The sequence below is a fragment of the Felis catus genome, chromosome D1 (genome assembly GCF_018350175.1).
Source record: "Felis catus isolate Fca126 chromosome D1, F.catus_Fca126_mat1.0, whole genome shotgun sequence".
Lineage (NCBI taxonomy): Eukaryota > Metazoa > Chordata > Mammalia > Carnivora > Felidae > Felis > Felis catus.
Window position 1 is genome coordinate 39097756 of NC_058377.1, and position 25869 is coordinate 39123624.

General features: G+C 47.0%; 1 protein-coding gene across 9 annotated transcripts in view; it reads right to left on the minus strand.

Moving 5' to 3' along the window:
• Positions 1-25869, minus strand: part of AMOTL1 (angiomotin like 1) — a 155233-nt gene that overhangs the window by 89287 nt on the left and 40077 nt on the right. Inside the window, exon 1 of one of the 9 annotated variants that reach the window (XM_011286519.4) lies at positions 11480-11780. The exons of the other annotated variants lie outside the window; for them this stretch is intronic. Coding sequence (XP_011284821.3) covers positions 11480-11528 — 49 coding nt within the window. The 5' untranslated portion in view covers positions 11529-11780. Of the gene's footprint in view, positions 1-11479; positions 11781-25869 lie in introns of those variants that run through there. 9 annotated transcript variants of the gene reach the window in all.

The window sequence follows — 25869 nt, forward strand, 5'->3', positions numbered from 1 at the left end:
ACATGATTAAGTAAGGCAGACTTTGCAAACAAATCATCATGCATAATTAGCACTAATTTTCCACTGTTCTTCCCAGATTGTACAGCCCCCTCAAATCAAAGAGGAAACTGAAAGGCAAACGTAGACACAATCTGCGCTGCCGCCACAGAACATGTCTCCGATGACCCCCTGCCACACCCCCACCTGGTAGCTGTCCAAGGGCTCCTCTCCCTCAGCTGGGAGAACCTACTGACTCTGATCTGGTCCTGGTTATGTGCGCCAGCTACCATTCCAGCCACGTGAGCTTCCTGAAGTTCCTCAAAAGCTCCGCAGATGAACACCGCCGTGCCATTAGACCCACCTCCCACAATCCTGCAGGACACTAAACCGCACTCACTCAATGTAAAGAGATTTCTAGAATGAGACACCCCCGCGCTTCTCGTAATTCCTTGGTTGCATCTATAACCCTCATGTCCTCCCAAGCTCCCCATCAGGGAACTCTTCCCATGCTTCTAGAAGTCATGGTATCTGTAATTTAAACCCACTCCCTCTTAATCAGCTCACGGTGAAGATAAAATCCTTGGAAGGCGATTATAAATTGTTTCCTGTCCTCATAGCAGAACAAACGCAGTTCATTTGCCTTCTGTTTTCGAACACCGCACTCCATTACATGCCTTGTAGAATATAAATTCCATGAGTGCAGAGGGCAGATATCCCAGGCCTAGTCCAGTTCCAGGCACGTGACAGAGCCTCAAATGGCAGACGCAGGACTGCATCTTTCCACTGTAGCAAATGCTCCACCTCAGTATGGACTTGCGTGGTCCAGAGTCACTCAAGGCTCTGCATCCCAATGTCTGCCTAATGTATAGTCTGCCCCAAAATGAGAAATGTCATGATCCCTGAGGTTCAACATGTACCTTCCTTAAGAGAAGCTGAAAATATTTCAAAGTAGTTTCAATTAGAAGATTCGTGACTACTGCCTAACTACGAAACTTAACACTACAAAATCTGTTCACTTGACGAGCAAGTTTAATCACACATAACACATTGTAGGTTCTTAAACTAATAAAGTGATCTTAGTCACTTAACAAAGGCCATTGAAATGTTAATATCTGCATTCATTCCAATTGTTGTCTCCCAATTCCCAGAATCCATTTTGGAGAAAGTTGAAGGTAAGAAACTTCAGACTTTCAGAAAATTTTACTTCTAAGCTCGGGACTGAGATAATCCATATCTCAGAGTAGACCTTTTTAGATCTTACAGTCTTTTTTTTTTTTTTTTTAATTTTTTTTCAACGTTTTTTATTTATTTTTGGGAGAGAGAGAGACAGAGCATGAACAGGGGAGGGGCAGAGAGAGAGGGAGACACAGAATCGGAAACAGGCTCCAGGCTCTGAGCCATCAGCCCAGAGCCTGACGCGGGGCTTGAACTCCCGGACTGCGAGATCGTGACCTGGCTGAAGTCGGACGCTTAACCGACTGCGCCACCCAGGCGCCCCTAGATCTTACAGTCTTAATTTTTTGTTTGGATGAATATTTTACAGGATCAAATCTCAAAGTCAGCTCAAGTAAACGTACTCCCCACTTTTCATGCCCCTGCCGCTCATGTATGATCTATCAGGCCAGTCTATCAGGTTTCCTAAAGGGTTATGTCCTTTAGCAAACCTCCTGCTTTTCTGACACTCCCATTACATTTAAGGTTTGTAATGCTGTTTACATTACTTCCCCAGTTCTCTTAATTTAAGCTACTGTGATTTCAGAAGGCATTTCCTTCCACTCTTCTAGACAAAGGAGTTAAATTGGTGTTACATGCACTCCGCTGTGAATTTAATGCTATCTCCTAGGTACCGCATCCACTGGTTTCCAAAATTCTGAAAGCACCTTGTCTATTTCTCCTCCTCTTTTAAACCCCATTGTTCAAAAACAAGATCCCAGGCAGGCGATCTTAGGGGCCCTTCTTCCCACATCACCAGTGTGAGCAATCAACCAAACTGCAGCGATAGTTAGAGACTGGTCCCTTGGGAAACAGGGCCTTGCCAGAGAATTTCACACCTACCCCTTTCCCTCAACCCCCCAGACAGAGGGAGCTTACTCAGAAGAAACTTGGTGCCCAGAGGCCTTCAGGGTGCAGTTCCTGTCCGGAAGGGAAAGGCCTGTCTCACACCTGCCTTCGGGGGTCACGTTCCGGGGTCACACTACCCAGAGCAGCCCTTACGGCTGAGAAGCAGCAGGTACATGTGAGATGCCTCCTTCCTCCCTGGCCCAGGGCCACAGGGCACAGCACAGCCCCACCTAAGGCGAGAAGCACAGCAGCCCGGAAGACAAGATATCTATCATCCTTGTTCTTGCTCTGCCTGTTCTGAGAAGGGTGGAGGAAAGAAGCGAAAGACAGGGTAGATGAGAAGAGGTGCGAAACAACAGAAGCAGGAAGACCTGCTGTGTGGCAAGCACGGGTTCCCGGGTAATGAGTGCCTCACTAGCTGGGGTGTAGATGTGCAAAGGAAGGTGAGGCACGCCAGACGGATTTGGGAAGCCGACCACAGGGACCCGGATGTGAGGCAGGGAAAGGAACCTTACAGTGTACAGAACTTTCGAAGGAGGCAACAGTTAGGATGATGCAGTGTGGAACGGTATCTGAGCAAGCCCAGACACCGGCGGGGATGAGCAAAGGCCCGCCACACCCCCCCCCCCCCCTTGCACTGACAAAGGCTGGTTCAACAGTGGAACAGACCCAAGGCGGAGGAGTCCAGGCTGGCTCGAGATCTCCCCAGGAGAACCTCTCAGTGCTAACTCTGCACTGGCGTTTCCATTTGCTTCTCTCAAGGACCTGGGAGAATCCCAGGAACGGAATCAAGGCCACAAACATCCCTGGGAACAGCCTCCTGTAAGAGCCAGCTAACCTGGTAAACTCTACCTACTCCCGGCATACCCCAAATGCCTCGCTGACCCACCCTCCAAATGAAATGAGCCTCCAGAGATGAGGTTCAGGGGCGCCTGGGTGGCTCAGTTGGTTAAGCATCCAGCTTCAGCTCAGGTCATTATCTGACGGTTCGTGGGTTCAAGCCCTGTGTCGGGCTCTGTGCTGACAGCTCAGAGCCTGGAGCCTGCTTCGGATTCTGTGTCTCCCTCTCTACCCCTTGCCCACTCACACTCTGTCTCTCTTTCTCTTTCTCTCAAAAATAAATATTAAAAAAAAAAAACAAAACAAAAAAAACAAATACGAGGTTCAGGTTGGCAGAGAGTTTGCCCTGTGGTCTTTTCTCCCATTCAGTCCACACAGGACTTCAACGGGGAAGTGATTCATTTCAGTCAAAACTGTGTCACCTTCCCGTCCTATGAAGCCCCAGAATGTTGCTGTCAATCAAACCGGGACTATCATGTCTCTAGCACAGCACTGACCAGTGGAACTCACTGCAATGACAGAAATAGCTGCTGGCATATGAACTGTGCCTAACAGGACTGAGGATTTTTAGTTCATTTACTTTTAATTAACTTTGATGGCCAACATGTGGCTAGTGGTTACTGTGGACAGTGTAGACCCAGAACCCAAAATAAAAATAGATGGGGGTCAGGGGCACCTGGGTGACTCCGACGGTTAAGGGTCTGGCTCTTGATTTCAGCTCAGGTCATGATCTCGTGGTTCATGGGATGGAGCCCCGCATCGGGCTCCGTGCTAGGCATGGAGCCTGCTTAAGATTTTCTCTCCCTCCCTCTCTGCCCTCTCCCTATCCACACCCCCTCAAAAAGGACAAAAAACAAAAAAACAAGAAACAGACGGGGGACAGATCACATCTTCCAAGGATGCCAGGAAAAAAAAAAAAAAACTTCATGGAATTGTATTTCTCTCCCGTGAAGAAGTGGACTCTTAACAGTCCAGCATCTGTTCAAGCTATTTTCCAGCACTGAACCCTTCTTTGGTCATTACCACGTCCACACATCAAGTATCTATTTTGAAGGCCCTCAGAGACCCTACCCCCACCTTCCATTTACTGCGGGAACCTTCTCCACGAAGGCCCTGCGGATTTCCCGCGGTCTTTACAAGCCCCGCAGCAGCAGTGAAATTCAGCATCAAGAGAAGCAGTTCATCCCCACGTCCAAGGATACTGTCCTGAAGGGCAATCAAGGACGCTCCAAGTAACAAATGAATTCTGAACCATGCTCTACCTTGTATTTAGTCCTTTCGTATGTGTTATCTCACTGAAGCCTCACAATTGCCTTTCGATGGAAATACTGAGTCAGCACATTCATTTTACAGAGGTTAAGTGACTTAGCCAAGGCAGTATGGCTTGTGGATGGTAACAATACACGGTAACTTGGAATATCTCCCGAGGACCAAGGAGGATAAAAGACAACAGAGGGAAGGAAAAGTCGGCCTGGAAAGGGGGAAGGCACAGAAGAATGATTAGAGCCGAGCATTTGGTTATGCAGATCAATTCATCACCTTAGAAATCAATCTAGCTCAGTCTCCGTCGTTTAAACATGAACACATGCGGTTCCAAAGAGTTAAGCACCTCAGTCGAGGTCCAATGAAAAGGAGACTATGCTCTAAAATACTGGTTCCCAAAGTGTGGTCCCGGGACCAGCAGGAACAGCATCACCTGGAAACTTGTGAGAAATTCAGATTCTCAGGCCCCTCCAAGAGCTAACTGAAACAAAACTCTGGGGGCGGGGCTCGCAGACTGTTTTGTTCAAACACAGCATCACCTCATCACCCCCATTTCAGAGCCACTGCTCTACAAGTGTATATCTAAGGTCCATTCCATTTCCTCTGGGAAACAAACAACATGGTCATCAAGGGAAAGGAAAGGGAGCTGCCGGGTGTGAAGCATCCTGGTGACATCAGCCCTGACCTAACATACACCTAGGCTAACAGGCACTGTGAACTCCAGCCAGCACACAGACCTCCCGCCACCTCCCGTGGCTGGGGCAGAGAGGAAACTGTTCTTTACTCAAAAGTTTGGGTTTATAGGCAGGAAAAAAAAGGTCTATTTTATAGCCAGTACTAGATCGGGCATAGAGTACCCTACCTTCTAACCTCATTCAATAAATAATATTTGGTACATGATAACAATGTTCCCAACTGTGAAAAGCTACGTTTCTATGAGTAAAAACTGGGATTCCAGTTTCTCGGAAAAAGGAGATAGATGAAAATACACATAACATCATAAAGCCATGGGTCTGTAATAATAATAATAATAATAATAATAATGGCAGCAAGTGTTTACTGAATGCTTTCAATTTGCCCAACATGGTATATAGGCACTGTTTCTCCTGCAACTCCAGGAGGCAATTGTTTCCATTTCATCCATGAGGCTTTAACAGGTCAAATGCCCTGAGATTACACAGCAAGGAGGAAGGAGGGTCAGGAAGCAAGCCAGGTCTACTGTTCCTAAACAATCCAAAATACTACCTCCCTTTCCATTTTAACACATTCTAATTTTGAAGCTGTTTAACTTCATTCAGACTCTTTATGTTAGTGAGTTGTCAGTACTGGATCGTTATTATTTTTTTAAGCTGTTATGCCACGTACAGTTCAAAAAAGCCCTCAACCGCCCAGTTTACCCCAAGTCCTTCAGCATGTGCTCAAGAACCAGGGTAACTCACACTGAAGAATTCATGGCAACACAGACATCCAAAAACTGGATCAAAGGCAAGAATCGATTTCATTCCCACCATGCTTGGGCAACGTGCCCAGGAAAGCCCTGACCCCCCGATCAAAGTGAGCCCTCTCAGCTCAGTGCTCCACGGCACAGCATGCTTATCTCCTTTACTGTACATAATACATGGAAATGTCCACACAATGACCGCACTGAGGGGTGAGCTCTTAAGAGTGGGAACATGCCTGATTCAACTATGTGCTTCTAGAACACTAACTACATAATAAACACCTAAGGGATGGTTTTCAAGAAGGGCAGCAAGACATACACATTCTTAAGAGGGGGTAAAAGTGAACTACAGTTTAAATACACTATATAAAACTATGAAACAAAAAAAGAAAACGTAGGAGAAAATCTTTGGGATGGAGGCCGAGGCAAAATGTTCTTAGATTTGACACCAAAATCACAACCCATAAAAGGAAAAAAACAAAAACAAAAACAAACAATACGTGGGACTTCATCAAAATTAAAAATATTTGCCCTACAAAAGATCCTGTTAAAAAGATAAAAAAGGCAAACTACATACTGGGAAAAAAATATATATATATATATACAAGCCATATATATAGCAAAGGGATTCATATTTAGAATATATGAAGAACTCTCCAAGCTCAACTGTAAAAAAGAAACCAACAACAACAAGAAAAAAACAATCCAGTTAGAACATGAGCAGACATTTCACCAAAGAGGAGATACAGATGGGAAATAAACACATGAAAAGATGTTCAACATCATTAGCCATTAGGGAATGCAAATTAAAGCCAGGATGAGACTAGAACACTTGTTGGGACAGCTACAATAATAAACCAATGCTGGTGAGGTTGCAGAGAAACCCAATCTCTCCTACATGGCTGGGGGGAATGTAAAATTGTACAGCCACTCTGGAAAAGTTTGGCAGTTTCTGAGAACACAAAATATACACTTAACCATTCAAAATCCAGAAATCACACTCCTGGGCATTGATCCCGCAGGAAGGAAAACATGTCTGTACAAAACCCGGTGCACACATGTTCATAGCAACTCTTAATTGTAAGAGCCCAAAGCTGGAAACAACCTAAATGTCCTTCGGTAGGTGAACGGTTAAGCGAGCTGTGGTATAACCATACCATGGAATACTACTCAGCAATAAAAGGGAACAGACTCTTGATAATGTGACAGCTTGAGTGGATCTCAAGGGTGTTCTGTTGAGTGAAAACCCTCATCTCAAAAGGTCATATGCCACATGATTTTATTTAACTTATGTTTTTTTCTTTTTTAGAGAGAAAGGAAGAGAGCACAAGCAGGGGGGAGGAGCAGAGAGAGAGGGAGAGAGAAGGAAAATCCCAAGCAGCCTCCATGCTCAGCACAGAGCCCAACAGGGGGCTCAAACCCATGACCCTGGGCTCATGACATAAGCCAAAATCAAGAGTCGGATACCCAACTGACTAAGCCACCTAGGTGCTCCCCACATGATTTTATTTATGTAACACTCTCAAAATGATAGATAGAGATGGAGAAGAGATTAGTGGTTATCGGGGTTTAGAGACGGGTGCAGGGAGGAGAGAGTGGACGCCACCATGAAGGAGTGGCACAAGGAACATCCTTGAGGTGATGAGATAGTTCTGTATCTTGACCGTGATGGTGGTTACCGGAATCTACACATGTGAAAAAATTGCTTAGAAGGATATATGCACAAACACAAATGTGTGCATGTAAAACCAGCGAAATCTGACGATGCTCTGTGGATTGTACCAATGTCAATTTCCCAGTTCTATTGTACTGTGGTTATGTAAGATGCTACCAACGGAGGAAAATGGGTGAAGAGTACACAGGACCTCTCTACTATTTTTGCAACTTTCCATAAAGCTATAATCATTTCAAAGTTACAAGTTTTTTTTTTTTTTTTAAACAAAGTGAACTACAGGCATTTAACTTAAAAGCAAAACCAAATGAAAGAAAAAGAGGTGGACTGGCCAGTGAGATTCCAAACACAGATTTAAACGCACACAGTAGGACTATGTGACTTCATTTTTTTTTGAAGTTAAATCCAATTCTCCACAGTCTTAACAGGGATACATTTCCTAACACCTTAGAGCTACCTCCCTATCCCCCTCATAAAATAAAGTAAAATAATTTTAAAAAAGGAAAAAAAAAAAAAGCCTGATGTGTGAACCCCTTTGGGAGAAACCAGGAGTCCTATCCTGTCCTGGAATGAACAGGCCTTGTTTCACAAGAACAGAGGCCAAGGGCCTCACAATTTAGAGAACCCGGCAGGGTGCCAACACACAAGCCCAGGCGTGGCTTCCTTCAGCAAAACTACAGTACTGACCTACCCACAATGGCCAAGATTTAAATTTTGCCTTTCTTCCAAGACAAAACAAAGTCAAACCAACAAAATAAAATTAAAAAAAAAAAAATCACTAAGCAAACAAACAAAAACCTCAACAACCTCAGACTATTTCCAACCAACCTTATAGTTAAATATGTCCTCTTGGTTGACCTCCAAAATACCCCTTGCTTTTCAAGTATTCTATTGCCTAGTGAATTCTGGGACACAAGAGCCTACCAAAATTAATGAAAAAATGGGAGGAGAAAAATTATTCAAAACGCTAGAGAATTTCCTGACCAGAGCTGCTTCCGTATGCATTTGAAATGCAGATAGCCACAGGGAGGTTGGGGGGGGGCGGGGGTGCTACTTGGGGAGAATTTTGCATATCAGAACTACTAACAGGTCTTATGGAGTTAACTTCCTTTTATTTGATTGGCCTGGAAAAGCTTTCAGATTTTCACAATTTTCACTAGCAAGTCCCTTATTTCAGAAGTCATTATTTAAAAAAATAAATAAAAATAAAAGCCTTACGTGATACAGTACTTTATCATTTTCAAAGCAGCTCCACAAATTACTATGGAGAAAAACAACACTGGTACCTAGGGGCTGCACTTTTCTGCTAAACACTCACCAACCAGCCAGGCTGCCTTCCAATTTCAATTAGTTCGGCCATCTTTCCCCTAGGCCCTGGGTCCGCTCTTCTCCACAGGGGCAGATATCAAAAAAAAAAAAAAAAAAAAAAAAAAAAGAAAGCATAGTTCTACCCAGAGAAGCCTCCGGACTCACTGGCCAAGGGCAGACACTCTCAAGTCTAATCAGCAGAGTGCCTTCTCATAAAATTACTCACATTTCTGCATTCATGTGCTTTTCTTAACGACAGCACTTTTAAATCTCATTTAAACTGAAAGTCCTCCATTAGCTTCCATGAAAAGATGTATTTTTAAATGCTTTGATCTCCACATGCCCTTCGGTACATTAGTATTCTTCGCTCTCCACCATCAGCACAGAACCTAAAAGACCAAGACTTCTGTGCATTTTAAAAAGAAGAGGGAGGGAGAATAATTATAAGTGCAGCACCTTCTCACCCTCCTATCCCCTTTGCAGGGTTTACCAGGTTTCCTTATTTATCTTGAGAAATGTATCTCACAAAAGCCAAACTATACCCATCCAAAAACTAAACATCCCCCCAGACCCCACCAGGGAGAGTGGAGGCATCTCTAAAACCTCTGCTGGACATCTTCCTCCTCTTCACTGTGGTCAAATCAGTGGTTTCCAACCCTTTACTCCTCTGCAAAACAGCTCAAAATGTATTCAAATACTGTTACCGCACAATTCCCATAAAGAATGCTCGTAGTAGATGCACTACAATGCTCAGTACCCCATCCTGGGAAATAAATTTCACATTGGTCTAGATTCTTCAAGAACTTGCAATCCAGAGAGCTCCCTTAATCCTTACCCTGGATCTGACATCTACAGAGAGCTACTGGGGTCCAGCAGCCGTGGGCAGTCAGGAATGGGGGGCAGCTAGGAGTGGGGGGGCAGTCAGGAGTGGGGGACAGCCAGCAGTGGGGGGGGCAGCCAGGAGTAGGGGGGCAGTCAGCAGTTGGGGACAGCCAGGAGTGGGGGGCAGCCAGGGTTGTAGGGGGGGGGAAGGGAGACGGGGGGGGGGGAGGGGGGGACAGTCAGCAGTGGGGGACAGCCAGCAGTGGGGGGGGGCAGCCAGGAGTAGGGGGGCAGTCAGCAGTTGGGGACAGCCAGGAGTGGGGGGGCAGCCAGGGTTGTGGGGCGGGGGGGGGGGGGGGGGGGGAGGGGAGACGGGGGGGGGGCAGTCAGCAGTGGGGGACAGCCAGCAGTGGTGGGCAGCCAGGGGAAATCTTAAGTCAGTTTGGCAGGGACCCACCCATGTCTGTTCAACATTTCAAGCCTTGACTTTTCACTTCCCGAAAAGGAAGGAAGTTTTTTGGAATAGTAGCTATTAATATTCCTCTATTCTGGTTTTACTCGCTTATGGCAAGTAACGTTATTGTTTGGGGTGTTCCAAAGAGCATCTTCGGGTAACACAACTGACTCTCGCGACCGCCTACCCACGCCGTCACCAAGGACTTGATAGGCAGTACAAAAGCTCGATTCTCCTAACATGCCTCAAAAGAAGGAAATGGGCAACCATGTCCGCACTTTATCAGGGCTGAGCAAAGGAGATGAGGGACCAAGGACACAAAATGTTCGGTCCCAAGCGCAAAGCCTCAGGAGGCCGCACGATCAGGGCGCCCGTCTACTGAAGCCCCAGTCCAGGTAGGTGATCCCGTACACTAGCCGGACATTTTCCAAAGTACTTGCCATCTGAAGACAGTAAACCAACACCCAAGCCAAAATAGCAAAAAACCTTCAAACAAAAATGGAAAGGGAAAGTCTTGCCCGCCACCAATCAACACACTACAGAGCAGGGCGTGGCGTGGCGCGGCGCGGGAGCTGCGGGTGGGGAGCCGGGATTCTCGGCCTGGGCTCCTAAGGGGGAAACTTGGAAACGTCGCCGCGAGCTCAGTCCTGGAGGCTGAGGCCCTGGAGGTGGGTGCGCGCTGCGTCGTGCGTTCCGCCGCCTGGTCCTCCAGCCCTGCAGCCTACGGAGCAGATTCGGCCCCTGCCCCAGCGCAGGGCGCCCGGCTCCGCTTGGCTGTCATCGGCCGACGTGCCAATCTCCCTCCTGCCACAAATGTCACATTCCAAGAAAAACCAGTTCCACTTGGAAAGTTTAATTTCTCCCCCATGAAACCAGATTCTTTTCAAGGCAGCACTAACAGCAAGGGAGAGCTAAGTCTAACTCCCCAGTTTCTGTCGAAGAAACTTGTCTGGGGAGAACAAAGGAGGAGCAGCTAACGCGATCCGAGCCCCGGGGTCTGGGGCGCGACCCCTTCGCCGCCCCCACCCGCCAGAGCCGAGACTTCCCCGCGAAGAGGACGGGTCCAGCCGGGGCGCCGCATCCCGTGGGGCGGGCCCTGGCGCGCGCCTTTGTCTCGCGCGGAGGGTAGCGGCCACCGGCCACCCGCTTCCGCCCCCTCCCTCGGCGGCCGGGGGACCCGCGCGCGGGCGCGTCTCGGAGAGTGCAGCCATATGGCAGCGCCCCTCCGGTAAAGCCAGCCTCGCCTCGGGGGGCGCATCCGCACCCCGGGGCCCCGGCCCGGCGGGCCCACACAACTTCCCGGGCTCGGATGGGGCGCGGGACGGCGCGGCGATCCCGCCCGCCAGCACCGGGGGCCTGCAGGGAGGCTCGGGAACAGAGTTCTGCTTTCTTTCTTTAAAAAAAAAAACAAAACATATCTGGGTGAGGGAGAGCAAGATTGCGGTGGCGGACACTCCCGGCCACCGGCGCCCAATCGGCTGCCCGAGTCGCTGGGGAGCGGGGCCGATCTCAGCCCCGGGGCCCCGAGGAGGAGCCCCGTGCCCGGGGCAGCAAGGGGTGGAGGAGTACCGGTCGGCTGGGTCCCTCGCGTGGGAGACTCGGGGGCGCCCTCCCCGCGCCCGGAGCGGGGACTGGTTACCTTTCACGGCAGACTCACAAGTTCCCCGGCGCAACTTTGCCCTCCACATGAGGCGACCATGGCTAGCTCAGTGGCGCGGCTGGGGAAGGCGGCCGCCGGGCAGCGTGCAGGGCATGGCGTGGGGCAGCGCGGGGAAGCGGCGCCCGACAGTCAGCCCCATTCACACAGGAAGGAGAGAAACGCCAGGGCTTCACCTCCAGCCCCGAAGCCGACAGCCGCTGCTGGGTCCTAGAGCGTCCCGCGCGCTCCGCCGCCGCCCGCGCTCCCCGCTCCCGGCTCCCCGCTCCCCGCGCTCGGGCCGGGGAGGGTCGTCCCGCCCGTCACTGTAACCCTACACTCCACCCCCGCCCCGGCGCCCGGCCGCTGGGCCCTAGAGCCCGTCTGCAGCCGCCCGCCACCCCTCCCGGGCCGGGACGTCGCCCTCTGAAATTGCCCCGAGCTCAAGCTGACGTGTCTCCCTCGGAGTTTAGGAGGGCGACAGCCGCCGTCGCAGCGTTCCCTGCCGCGGTTTAATTAATGTCAGACTCAACAGTTCTCCCTCCTTCGGCTTTCTCTTCCTTCCCACCAGGCCAACTCGGGCAGAAATCGGTTTCCCGGTCTGCTCTCAAAGTCCAGATAGGTTATGTTTAGGATTTTTTTTTTTTTTTTTCTCCTGAAGTGGAATTTCCAGGTGAAAAGCGGCCACATTCTCTGTGCATTCCCCAGGCCCTGGTGCGTCGATCACGCACTGGGATTGGGCGGCCAGCAGCTACATTCGACTCTGTTGACCGGCAGAAGGGCCAAAACAGATCTTACAGCCTCAGAAGGTAAATGTGTTGGCAGACTGTACATCCTGTGGTCACAAACCCACAGGCTGTTATCTGCCCCGGTGGAGGCACAGAAAGTACCTCTGGAAAACTGGTGCCAATTCTGACACACCTCTTAAATCAGGCTGTACTAAGAAATCCTACTCACCCATCCCATTACACTCGGTTATTCTGGACAGACCTCTGGAGCCTGGATCTGGGGACCTGGAACCACAGGACCATAACATTTCTCCGAAGCTCTCAGGGACTAGCTCTGCTACTCTGGAGGTGGGGAAGCCAGGGAATAGAATAGTTGTTGTGGAAGATGTTGCCTGGACAGTCAGTGCATAGCACGCCTCTTACCTGGCGCATGTCTCCTCTCTTTGCCCTGTCACTAGACCAGGATTTCTTCCGGGATTCCTGCCTGGATTGTGGCAATCACCCAATTAGTCTGGAGCAGCCCTACCCTTCCAGTCAATTCTGGTGGATTATATATCCTGATTCCAGACTATTCTTCTGATTCCTCTGATGGCTCACTAACCTCTACTTTCAAGATAAAACCCAAATGCAGCAGGTTAACAATCATTTACCAAATACCTACTTCGTTTAAAGTCAGCTATCCCAGGACTTGATAGCACATAAATGAAACAAAAAGAAACAACAGCTAACTGGCCTTTTAAGGATTTATTTAGATAAGATACGCGACCAGAAAACCGGAAAGCGCTGGAGAAGCCTGAAAAGTGTGGAGAAAACTGACTACGTGCAGGAGAAAGGAGAGCCTTGAAGGGTGGTGGGTTTCAGACAGAGGTAGCATGTGTAGGAATTTAGTATAGTCTGAGGAAGAGATAATAGATGGAAAAGGGAGGGAAAGAAGGAAGGAAGCTAACACTAATTGCCCCCATTAGTAACACACTATACCCTAGGAGGCAGCAAAATTCAATAGTTAGAAGCATCCACTGGAGCAAAACAGATATGGGTTGAGTTATAGCTCACCTGCTTGCTGTGTGACCTTGGGCAAGTCATTTACTTCACAAACTTCAGTTTCATTTGCAAGGCAATAGAAATAGCCATCACACGGTGGCAGTAAGGATGGAATGAAGTAACAAATGTAAACTACTTAGCATAATGCATAGAAGTGCTGAACATATACTTGCTGTTATTAATTCCAGCAACCCTTCGATAGCCCCGTGAAATAGGGAGCCAATCTGGGAAATGGTCACAGGAATCAATGACATGTGAAGCTGGAGCAAAGGGGATGGAAAGGAAGAGAGATACCATGTAGATACCAAGTCTTTGAAGATTCCAAATACAGGGAAGATACCAAATCTTTGAAGCAAGATTTTACTTTTTCCAGTGACTAGATAGGAGGAAGAACAAAGTAAGCAAGCTAACCCAGGTTTTGAGCCTGGGTCATAGGAAGAATGGCCAATGGGTCATTGGACGAATGCTGGGAGAAGCCGAGTTAGGAGGGGGGACTGGTTTGAGAAAGATGTTCAAAGCCTTACTGTCCTCTGGGCAAGAGGAAATATGGAACAAGAAACTGGGGAAGGAGCGGAGAACAGAGGTGTAGAGAAAAACAGAAATGAAGCTATGAAGATCGGTTTACTTGGACAATGTCCAGGGCAAAAAATAGGGAAAGGAGGAGGAAGAAGAGGAAAGGCTGGACAAGTAGAAGAGTGGGAAGGTTGGAAGGCATGGAAACCAGAGGAAGTTGTGAGATGGCCCCTCTATCAAGGGCTACAGATTCCCAGACTTCCCATGGAATGGCAGGCCACCACTTGCGGGCTCTACAATCTGCTGACTGGAGTGACTGGACCCAGCCTGGGCTCTTCAAATTGATACCAAGTAATAATACCAGGGTCAAATGCATGGCAGGCCAATTTGTCCCCTCCATGCACCTTAATTTCCTCAACGATTAATAATCGCCACATCAAATACAAAAAATGAATAATCTTCCATATCAAATATGAAAAACATAGACATAGCTGAATCTGTTGTTCAGGAACTAAGCCCAGAGAAAAAGACTTAAATGTGACTAGCAAGAGGTCGTCGATAACATTTTACACTAGATTTGGCTGCAGATTCCTACATGTGGTTGGGAGCAAATAGAAACAAGGTATATCGACGACAAAACCTGAAGAAAAAAAACTGAAGGCAGCTTTACTCGCAGTAAGGTTGCAGACCAGGAGGCATCTGTATTTTCTTTGGATCTGTATACCGACTTAAAGGTCAGCGTTCTTTCTAAAGTGACCCAGTTGTCTTTTACTCACTCCTAGGAAAGTTAAGAAGGCGATGGAACAATTTCAGCACTCTTAGGGACAGCTCAAAGGACAGTCTTTAACGCCAAACAGGGCACGTACTGGGATGTTCCAGACCAGCACAGAGGCTGCCAGTAGAATGAGGTGACAGAGGCATCCAGGGAGAGGAGAATAAACACGGTCTTTAGAGTGAGTCCCGAGTTCTAGTCCTGTGTCCACCTATTTCCAGCTAGGGAGAGTAACATAGCATGAGCCTCAGCTTCCTCCTCTGTACAATGGGAATAATTACACTTCCCTCATTGGCTGATTATGAGGATTAAATTAGGTAATACATGGGGGCGCCTGGGTGGCTCAGTCAGTTAGGCGTCCGACTTTGGCCCAGGCCATGATCCCGCATTTCGTGGGTTCAAGCCCCAAATCAGGCTCTGTGCTGACAGCTCAGAGCCTAGAGCCTGCTTCAGATTCCATGTCTCCCTCTCTCTCTGCCCCTCCCCTGCTTGCACTCTGTCTCTCTGCCTCCCAAGAAATAAATAAATACTAAAAAATATATATTTTTTAAATAAATTAGGTAATACATGTCAAGGGCTGGACACACAATGGAAATTCAGGAAAAGAAACCCTTCTTCTTTTCCTCCAGTGATTTGAAATACCAAGGAATTGAAATTCTCTATTAAAATGCAAACCTCCATTCCCCTCACGCTTCTTCTCTGCACCCTCCAAACACCCTTTAAAGTCCTTATCAACTACCACGTTGGCTAGGATGTGCCCCACAAATGGTCCTGAGCTTACTCGCAGGGAAACAACAGACGGCAAAAGGAAGAGTGGTCATGACCACAAAAGAGACCGCTACTGCACAGCATCCCCTACAACAGATGACACTACATTCCACAGTTCTCAATCAGTGCCTGGTGAGTGCACAAACCAATGGCTGAATGTAGCCAGGCTGTCCTTAGCAAAATGCCTGTTTTGCTTGCAGAACATGTAAGGACATTTTTTAAGCCCAAGTTCTGTAGTACTTCCCAAGGTGTGACTTATAAACCAGAGATGTATACATTTAAATTTCTGATGCCCCCCACCTCCAAATTCTAGAGATTCAGGATCTCTAAGGGTGATGTCCTAGAATTCACTCTAATGCCCGGCACACTGAAGTTTGAGGGCCATGAACAATGGTCTCCGACTGGCTCCTTGGGGTCATGGTACTCTCATGGTTCTCCTTCAGAAGCATGCACCACTACATCAGAGCTTAGTATGATAAAGGTAAAGGATGATGGGTGACATATTAGAGGATAAAAGTAAAGCATTATGGGAGCACAATGGAGTGACTTGATTCTGTACAGTAGGCAAAGGGTGGGTTCGGAGAAATCCAAGTGCTGAGAACGAGGACACTACTAACATAGTTATGGACATAGGAAAGGAAAGCACACACTGTCGTGCTTCCCAGCACCTTTCCTTTGAACCTCTTCCTCTTTTCATAAACATAAATGGTCATGCCCCCACCCCCAGATATGATGATCGCCATATTATCGCCAGGCAAGAGGATTTCTTCCAAGCTTTTCTTTCAGTTCTCTGTTTTACGAAGACAATAGTTGTAATTTTTTCCCCTGCTTGTTTCCAAATATAAAATCATGTCCTCAAATAAGCTTTTTCACATGGCACAGGCTTCCTCCAGAGATTCTGACACTTGCCCTGCCCCCATCTTGCAAACTGTTGGCAGGAGCAAAATAAAGAGACTGTTGGGAGGGCCTCAAGTAGAGGGGCAGAGGAATATTGTGTGCAGACAGGGAGGGGTCAAGGGATGAGCCCCTGCCAGGCCAGACTGACTAAGAATGGAAGAGCGAAGAACAAAGAAGAGGCAGATACACAAGCTGAAGCACCTCTGAAGTTCTGGGAATACCAGGTGCCTTAGAGATGAGGGAACGGCTCCTCGGAGAATCTCAACGTCATATAACAGAACAGGTCATTTGGAAGCCCTGCTCCATTTGAAGCTTACCCAAGGACTCTGCTGATGATGAAAAAATTTCCCTACAAATATTTATTAGGTACCTACTAAGGGCCAGGCTCTGTACTGCAGTCCTACCTGGGCGTTAGGCTCGTTTAGTAAGTTACAGATCTGAGGCCTGTCTGTCTGGATGCTTTTAGCTTCACCACCCATAGTGACACCAGTCTCTTCTTGCCCGTGGCTTTCTCCTGTGAGTATATTAGTGAGTATGCGCTAAACACATAATATGATCCATATAAAACACAACAAGCATGTCCAGGGAAAATGCACTTACACGAAATAGCTAAGGAGGAAGAATGGAGACAATGGCCTCAAACAAACCTGGGGTCAGATCCTGACTCAGTAGCTAGGAATTCTTTATAAAGAGGCTGGCAAGCAGCAGGTATTTAATGAATAGTAATCATTTTAATTATTAATCGCTACGCTTAGTATAGAAATCTTAGGAGTATGAAAGCTCATACTTTTTGGTTGGTTGGGGTTTTTTCCAGGGTTTCTCAGGGGCAGTGCTACTGACATTTTGGACCCAATAAGTCTTTGTTGTTAAGGGCTGTCCTGGGCATTGTAGGGTGTTTCTAGCAGCATCCCTGGCCTCTGCTCTGCAGATGCCAGGAGCAACCACACCTCACCCCAGGTGGTGGCAGCTAATAATGTCTCCACTCATTGCCAAATGTCTCCTGTGGGGTAAAATTGCCCCCAGTTAAGAAACCACTGAATGAGTTGAGTAACTAATGGTGCCCAGTTTTCAGGCTCCCAAGCTTCTAACCATATCGATCATTCTGTTGAATTGTTGGGGGAATCCAACTTCAGACGAACAGGAAGCAGCCTCAGTTCTGTTCATCCAAGGAACATATCATAATATGGCAATTTCTTCCTTTTCCTCTTTTCATGAACAAGAAACTAGGTATGTTTTTCTCTATTTCCAATGATGATGTAGACACATTTGGGATGTTCCTCCCTAAAACTGGAATCACACTGAGTTTCTAAAACGACAGCAACATAAAATCACTAGTAAAAACAAGGATTGTGAGAGTAACTAGAGATAACTTAGGTCAGAATGTCTGTTTTCCAGATGGTGCGTAGTCACCATTCTGAAAAGGATGTTTGGGTGTTTTATTCTGCAAACATGTCCTTAGCTACAAACGACAGTGAGAAGGATGGTCCCTCCACAACCCATACAGCAGTTCCGGTTCTTTTCCTTCTAGAATATGCACTCAAGATGGCATGCCTTACTTTAAATGCCAAAGACAGAGAAGTATGGATGCTCTCACCATTCCTAATGGCTTCAGCCATTCTGGGTGGTTCAATTTAGGAGAAAAATATCATTCTACAGCATGAAATCAGACTTGGCGGAAAGTTAAAACTCACATCTTTTTTTAAGTTTATTTTTGAGACAGAGAGAGAGAGAGACAGAGAGAGCATAAGCAGGGGAAGGGCAGAGAGAGAGTGAGAGATTGAGAGAGAATCCCAAGCAGGCTCCTTGCTGTCAGTGCAGAACCTAACACAGGGCTGAATCCCCCGAACGGTGAGATCATGACCTGAGCTGAGATCAAGAGCTGGACGCTCAACCAACTGAGCCACTCAGGTGCCCCTAAAATTCACGTCTTACCTGATGAGTTATCCATCCAGAAATCAGAGAGTATTTTGTGTGTGTCCGCGATAAAGCCAGTATCACACTAAGTAGAACAGAGTCTTTAGAAAAGTTGAAGGTAGAAAGGGAAATAATTAGAAATAACTAGAAACAATTAACACCTTAACAGAAGGACCAACTGAAAGGATTAACTGAAATCGCACTAACGTTTGACAGAAGGCCAAGCCACTGAGAGCTGCGATGGTGCGTTCGTTCGTTTGTTCATTCAAAACCTATTGTTGATCGCATTGACTAATAAGCCACACTCTGCTAGGTGCATGAAGACTGCGGTATGGGCTCTGTCCTACTGACGTGTATACAAATACGTCTGTACTTACACACTGGTCTATGTGTGATGAAGAATGGGAGTGGGGCACAGTAACTGAGGCTAACGAGGGAGAAGGTGGCTATTTAGAGGGCTGGAAAGGGAAGGCATCTCCAAGGTGGTGGCAGAAGAGGCGGGGAGCGCCCCGGCTGGGAAAACAGCACCTGCAAACATTCGGAAGCGGAAGCAGAGAAGAGCTCGGTGAGAGGGAAGGACGGGAAGGAGACAAAGGGAGGAGAGGGCCTGTAGGGACGGGCCCTGGAAGAGTTCCATAGGAATGTCACCAGTCTCCCTCACCCAGTGTCTGCGAAGAGTACCTTGCTCTTCAACCCTTAGGACATAAGGTATGTACAATATGAGTTTCAACTTAAGTGGGAGAGACAAGGAACATCAGAAAATGAACAACTTGGGACAAACAATAAGGAAACAAACAAATGGAAATAACCTGAAAGTGAAATCCACGGTCTGTGTATTTGGTCACAGTATCTGCACGAGAGGTGCCATCTCTCCAGAGGCTTCGATTGAATCCCGCTGAAAACGGGGACAGACCCAGGATCCTCAGTGCAAGCATGGCGGTGGTTCTGAACTTTTAGCTGCATCATAATCACCTGAAGAGCTTGTTAAAACAGACTGCTGGGTCCCGCCCCACATATTCTGATTCAGTAGGTCAGGGTGGGCCCAAGAATTGCATTTCTAACAAGTTCCCAGATGATGCTGATGCTGGCTGGTCTGTGGACCGACCACACTTTGAGAGCCACTGGTCTCAGACCTTTGGGGCCCCATGTCTCTATGCACTCCGAATCCCAGCCTAAATGAGGGAACAGGCCTCTTGCCTGTTGTAAAAGAACGCTCAAAACCCAGCGTTCTGTCTTGAACTAAACTTACTTGACTTCATGAAAGTTCAGTGTTTCTTCTTTTAATAAGTAGTAATTACAATAGCATCTACCTCAAAGCGTTATGAGAAATCCATGAGTCAGTTGCATGTAAACTGTAAAACTCTCAGCCCCGTGCCTAGCAAGCGGCACATACTCCATAATTCTTAGCTTGTTATTACTAACCCGTCATCCATTTTCTTTCAAAATACGGTCATTTGAAGAGGAGATTTCATTTTTGTTGTGCTAGACACACAGTTTCTTTTCGTTTACATTTCTTGAGTTTGGGAATATTTCATTGGTAGATCCAGGAAATCTTAAGACCCAGGGCATCTTAATTTGAGCCCCCTCTGCCACAATTAGGGAAAATACCTCCAGATTACAGACCGAATGAAAAAAAAATGGGCTAGAGTCGGTATTTTAGGTAAATTACGAATATTCAGTAAGTATACACACAATGAGTATTGATGAATGGAGTGATCGTAACATGGATGGGAGGTTGAGGTCAAGGGGTCTGCACTGCTCAGGCTGTATGTGAGGCCATGCGCCTCGCTGCCCTTCAAACCAGGTTACAGTGAAACCTTCCGCCACTAGAAAGCACTCAGCAGATGTCAGACAGGATGGCATGGAGAAACCAGAGAGTATTCAGGACAGTACCTTGCGTGGAGAATATTAAGGTACAAACATTTGTATGTGTGAGTCTAAATGTAAAATGTATCCTGATACTGGGTCACAGTAGGAAAAAACGTTGAAAACTCTAGACGACAAAACACAGACCACTAGACGCAAGAGGCAGAAAATCAGGTTTTCGCTCCCTCCAAGGAAGCTGTTAGAATAATGCTCACCACAAAGCAATAGAAACTAGATTTTCTCAGGTGGTGGGACCCCCACACCTATATCACCCCTCTGGCGATGATCTAACACAGGCTGAGTGACGATGCATTATAGAAGGAGGGCCCTGGGTCTTACTCCTGTGTGGACACTAAGATCTGCTGACTCTCCAAAAGGGAATGAGATCGGACCTGAGCTTCTGTTACAAGAGAGAATGGCGAACATCAAAACCTTAACATCCAGACTGCAGACGCCATCCAGCCTCTCTAGGAGAAGGAGTTGCTCTGTGTTGATATGTTACACAGACGGAGCACGCATCCAGTCCCTGAAGTTGTTTAGGTTTTCTACTGTAGGATTAATTTCCAAAACATCCTTTTCTAATTGAGGTGATAAAACAACTCAGACATCAGCAATCAGGCCTCATTGATGGAAGCCCCTAAGTGGAGTCCCATGGGGATTGAGTACCTGGTGATAGGAGCTGAGCTGTGTTTTATCACACCTCCTACCAGAGCAAGCTAAAATCCAATGCAAAGAACAGAGCGTCCCCAGGCGCTGCTCCCACACCTAGAGCTGCCAGATAAAACACGTGACACCAGTCGGATTTGAACCTCAGGAAAGCAGCAGAATTTGTCCAGTATAGTATGTCTCAAATACTGCAGAGGACACGCATATACTTTTAAAATCGTATTCTGTTTACCTAAAGTTAAATGTAAGTGGGGATCCTGTATTCTTGTTTGCTAATTCTGACAAATTCCTACCTACCCTGGGTTATGTCTCTGTATCTGCCTTAGAGGATTCTTCAGTCTCTCATTTGGTAAACAGTGCAGATGTCGGCACCAAGGAGGTGATGGTGGTAAAAAGCAATAATGATGCGAAGAATCACAAAAGGAGTGAAATTCACATGAACCTGGTGTTAGCTGAGCCCCACAGAGCCAAACGTAAGAGCCTTTTGAGAGCGGGACAGACTCCATGAGGCATCCGGACACGCACACATTTGCGGAAGGAGTGGATGGGGTTCCAGTCCTACTCTGTAGAGTGTCCACGCTAAACCTCAGGCTGGGATGAGGGAGAAGATTCAGCTTTGTTCATCCGCTGTCTGTTACCCAGCACTCTGGAACGCGATCCCTACAGGAGGAGCGGACTGTGGCTGGCTCCAGTTATTCTAAGGCAGATGTGACGCTGTTCATGCCCGGTACCATTGCTCTAGCAGATCCTGCTGTGAAGAACGGATCTCTTCCAGGAAGCCTGGTTGGCCTCCCCTCAACCCCCATGACTGAGTCAGATTCCTCTTCCCCGGGGTCCCATGGTCTCCTTGTGTACTTCCCTTTTCCTACTTACCGTAATAATAATAATTACAACCACACACAGAGTGCCGACTATGTGCTAAGTACTTTGCATACACTATCTTATTCAATCCCTCCCAATTAGCCTATGAAGCCGGTGTTTTGCACTCCCATGTCACAGATGAGTAAACCGAGGCCTAGAGAATGTAGATAACCTGCTCAAGCTCCCCAGTCAGTAAGTACCCATGGGCTTGGAGGAGCCAGAACTCCACACTGTGAATTTTCTGTTGATTGGGTTTTCTCCCCCACTTAGACCATCACTTCTTTGAGGGAAGGATTGTGTCTTTTCCCCCTGGTGTCCCCAGGCGTAGCCTGCAGTGTGTAGCAAGTTGTAGGCAGTATTATAAACCAGGGAAGCCCGTATGTTTACAGTCAGATAGACCGGGGTGCAAATCACAGTTCTGCCATGATCTGCCACTGAGAATCAGAAGTCTGGGATCTTATAGCTTACTCTGGGATTGAAGGCGGTGGGTAAGAACCTTAGCAGTAAACAACAGAGCCGGACTCAAGCTCTGGTTTCTACCACTCACCAGGTGTGATCTGGCAAGTTATTGAACTCGTCTAAGCTTCCGTTCCCTATCTGTTAAAGGAGGTAAATAATAGTACCTGCCTCTCAGGATTGTTTTAAGATGGCTGACGTAAATGTCTTAGCAAGATACCTAATACATGGAAAGCACTCAACAGACATCAGCTCCCTTTAATATAGTGCAGTTTTAAAAAATGTTTACTTATTTTGAGGGAGAAGAGAGAGAGTGTGCAGCATCAGTGCACATGCAAGTGGGGGAAGGGCAGAGAGAGAATCCCAAGCAGGCTGCACTGTATCCACCCAGAGCCCCATGCGGGACTCGATCTCATGAACCGTGAGATCAGGGCCTGATCATGAGTCGATGCCTAACTGACTGAGTCACTAAGTCAGGCGCCCCTATTATAGTGCATTTAAAGCTGCCATTTGAACCGGAGTAAATAAATTTTGGTTAACCCCTAGCATAAGTGTTGCACGTTTTAGATATAGTTTTTATTCAGGAGATCCGAACTTGGGAAAAATAAACCCCATCGTGTAAGTAATTTGGGGGAGACTTATTTTTAAATTTTTTTTTCAATGTTTACTTATTTTCGGGACAGAGAGAGACAGAGCATGAACGGGGGAGGGGCAGAGAGAGAGGGAGACACAGAATCGGAAACAGGCTCCAGGCTCTGAGCCATCAGCCCAGAGCCCGACGCGGGGCTCGAACTCACGGACCGCGAGATCATGACCTGGCTGAAGTCGGACGCTTAACCGACTGCGCCACCCAGGCGCCCCAAGGGGGAGACTTATTTTTAAAGAATTCATCAAAGGAGAGTTTAGTCTTTTTAATATGTACACAACACTAGAAGACTTCCCAGAAAAAGAAAGAAATATCCATGAGAAGGTCACACTGGGAGTGTGGAATCCGGGCTACCATGTTCCGTTGTGTGAGCTGTTCACTGCACAAGGGTGCCAGGCTGAGGGAGTGAATGAGGCAGAGGTGGAGGGCTGAAATCCAGCTTGCACTCTGCCCACTAAATTGGGAATACTGGCTCTGCTCTTCATCTACTTGGAGGGGTTAGTTTTTTCTAATTTGCTCAAAGGCACTGTTTGAGCTTGTGGTGGCTTTAACTTTATACTTTTGTGGTTGATTGTTTTCCCTTTTATCTTCTTTCACTGTCACTAGATGAGCAGAATAAGAGAGGAGAAACAGAATGGAGTTCAGAAGGAAGACATACCTGAAAGTGATGAGGGAAATGGGGGTACGGCAGAGGCAGCAAAAAAGAGCAAGACTTATTAAATGCTGGTCATTTGTCAGGCACTGCCCTAAGTGTTTTAGATGTGCTAACTCATTTGATCTCGTTATATTCCTATACGACCAGAAGAACCACTGGAGTGAAGGAAGCAGGTGGTCACATGAGGTTAACCCACACAAGGGTCCCACAGGACAAAAAATCACCTGGAATACTCCTTAGTCCATAGCAAATGTTTGGAATCTGGAATCCCTCTTTTGAGAGTGGGGGGAAAATGGCTCTTAGAGCCGAAAGGGAAATATTTTTTTTGCTAAGGAGATAGTCTCAAGTTCTCTGGCTGGACACCCACAAAAGCTACAATAATGGACTTCTCTTTTTGGTCAAGAGCCAACGAACAGTGTGAGAGACAGAAACACAAATGCCCTGGCAGGTTACAAATCTCAGCAGTAGACTTTCATCATTCAGCTCCCCTCCAACCCCAAACTTTCTGTAGCGTTCATTTCAGACCAGGTTCTGCACCCACAGGTCCTTCCCTCTTCTCCTAAAAACCTGAAGTTTCCATCAAGTGTTTACTGTTAAACAGTGACCTGAAAGCAGCTATAGTGTCCACGGTTCCCCAACCTCTGAGTTTGAAAATAAATCTTGCTACCAGGTGGTCAGTGATCTTGCCAACTCTGGATTTGGGGGTACAGAGGTCACAGAGAGAGACAAATTAAGCAGAGATAAATACACATGCATATTTGACATGAAACTAACCGCACATGTGTGCCATGACGAACGTCCATAACTAGCAAGCCTTTAAGGAGTGTGTTTCCGCAGGCAGCAGCTAGGGACAGCAACATCGCCCCTGAACATCTGTTTCCCCCATTTTGCCAAAGAGCACTCCTTTTTTTTTTTTTATCCTTTTTTATAATCTGACCTGTTCCGTTCTCTGGCAGAGGGCCCTATGAAGGCAAGCATTGTTTTTTCTGTCCATATTCCAACTTAAGATGGGAAAAGGAAGGAGGGAACAAGAGAAGGAAGGGGGAAGAGACAGACACAGGGAAACGGGTAGAGATGAGGCTGGGGAGAGAGAGAGACAGAGAGTGAGAAGGGAGAAAGGAGGAAGGGGGCAGGAGGAACACAGAGAGAAAGAGAGCACACAAGGGACACCAAATCATTTTAATGTGCCTGAGCCCTGAGCAAACCTGATTTGAGAAAAACACAAACAAAAAGAACATACTCCAGAACGATCACCCAGTAGGAACGTGACCCAGAAATCATAACCACAGGATTCCTGAACAGACCAAGCTGGTTATTTACACTCTCTAGACTCCAGGAGCGCTTAACAATTGATGAAATATCATTGCTTATAAGTAGTCAGGTTGTGTTTAATATTCAGGAATAAGTGAACACAGGCCTATATATTTCTAGTAAAAACATCTTGCTGGCAAGGAAAATGCCTTTTCCATATTCTTGTGGTGTGTGTGTGTGTGTGTGTGTGTGTGTGTGTGTGTTCTATCCCCTTATTCTAGATCTCCTTCCTTGCCCTTTCTTCTGTTTAGCCAAGGTAGATAACCATTATCCCCCAGAATTTATTGTCATTTTCCCTTCCCTGCTCCCTCTCTCTCCGAACTAGAACACCCTGAGGTAAAGCTTCATCTCCCTGGCAAAGCACAGTATCGTTTCGCAAACGAACATCAGGAACATGGTGATGAATTTTCTACGTGAGCCTGAGTCCACCTGTCCTTAGTTCCATTTTCAGATTCCTCTCCAAGCTCCCACTGTCCTGCTCCAAATCCTGCGGCTGCAAAGGTCTAATTTCCTTTCGAAATAGCGTGAGCACCATCGGGAAACCATAAGAGGTTTCCTGTCCCAGGGACGCTAGGCTGTAATACGGAGCAGGAAGAGCAGGAAGCGAACGAAGGAAGCTAGGAAGCGTTTTTCTGGTTGTTGCTTCAGATCCTATTATGGAAAATTCCTTTGGAGCATACTGATCGTTATTTGTTGGTCTCAAACAAACATACACATATATGTTTGCTTATATATATAGTCTGTATATTATGTATATGTATACGTGTGTGTGTGTATATGGTATGTATATTGTTAAGAGCACCTACCATTCATGCGTTTATTCAACAAGTATGCATGCAACAGCCATATACTGTATTGCCAAGCCCTGTGCTGGTTACTTTTACGTAATTTATTGTATTACACCCGCAACCAAATTCCCCTGGGAGGAGGGCAACTTGTGTAGTCTCCTCCCCAGGAAACTGACATTGGCCCTGGAGCCAAAGATGATCTTTTCAGTCTAAGGTTTGCCTCTAACTAGCTGTGTGATTTGGGGAAGATAATTTAACCAGTGAGAGCCTCTGTTTCCTCCTCCATAATGTGAAAATAATTCCTTCTGCTCGTGGAGTTGTTCTGAGGAGGAAATGAGCTGATATCCCCAACCAGATCAATCATGGAAGACACTGAGTTGCCCAGATTTAGGGCACTACACTGCTGACGAATCTTCCGTGGCCGTTGTCTGGGAGCCAGGAGGCCTGACCACACCCTGCGGCAGGGTGAGGTTTCCTGTGAAGGGAATTGAATTTCCCGATGTCAGTCATC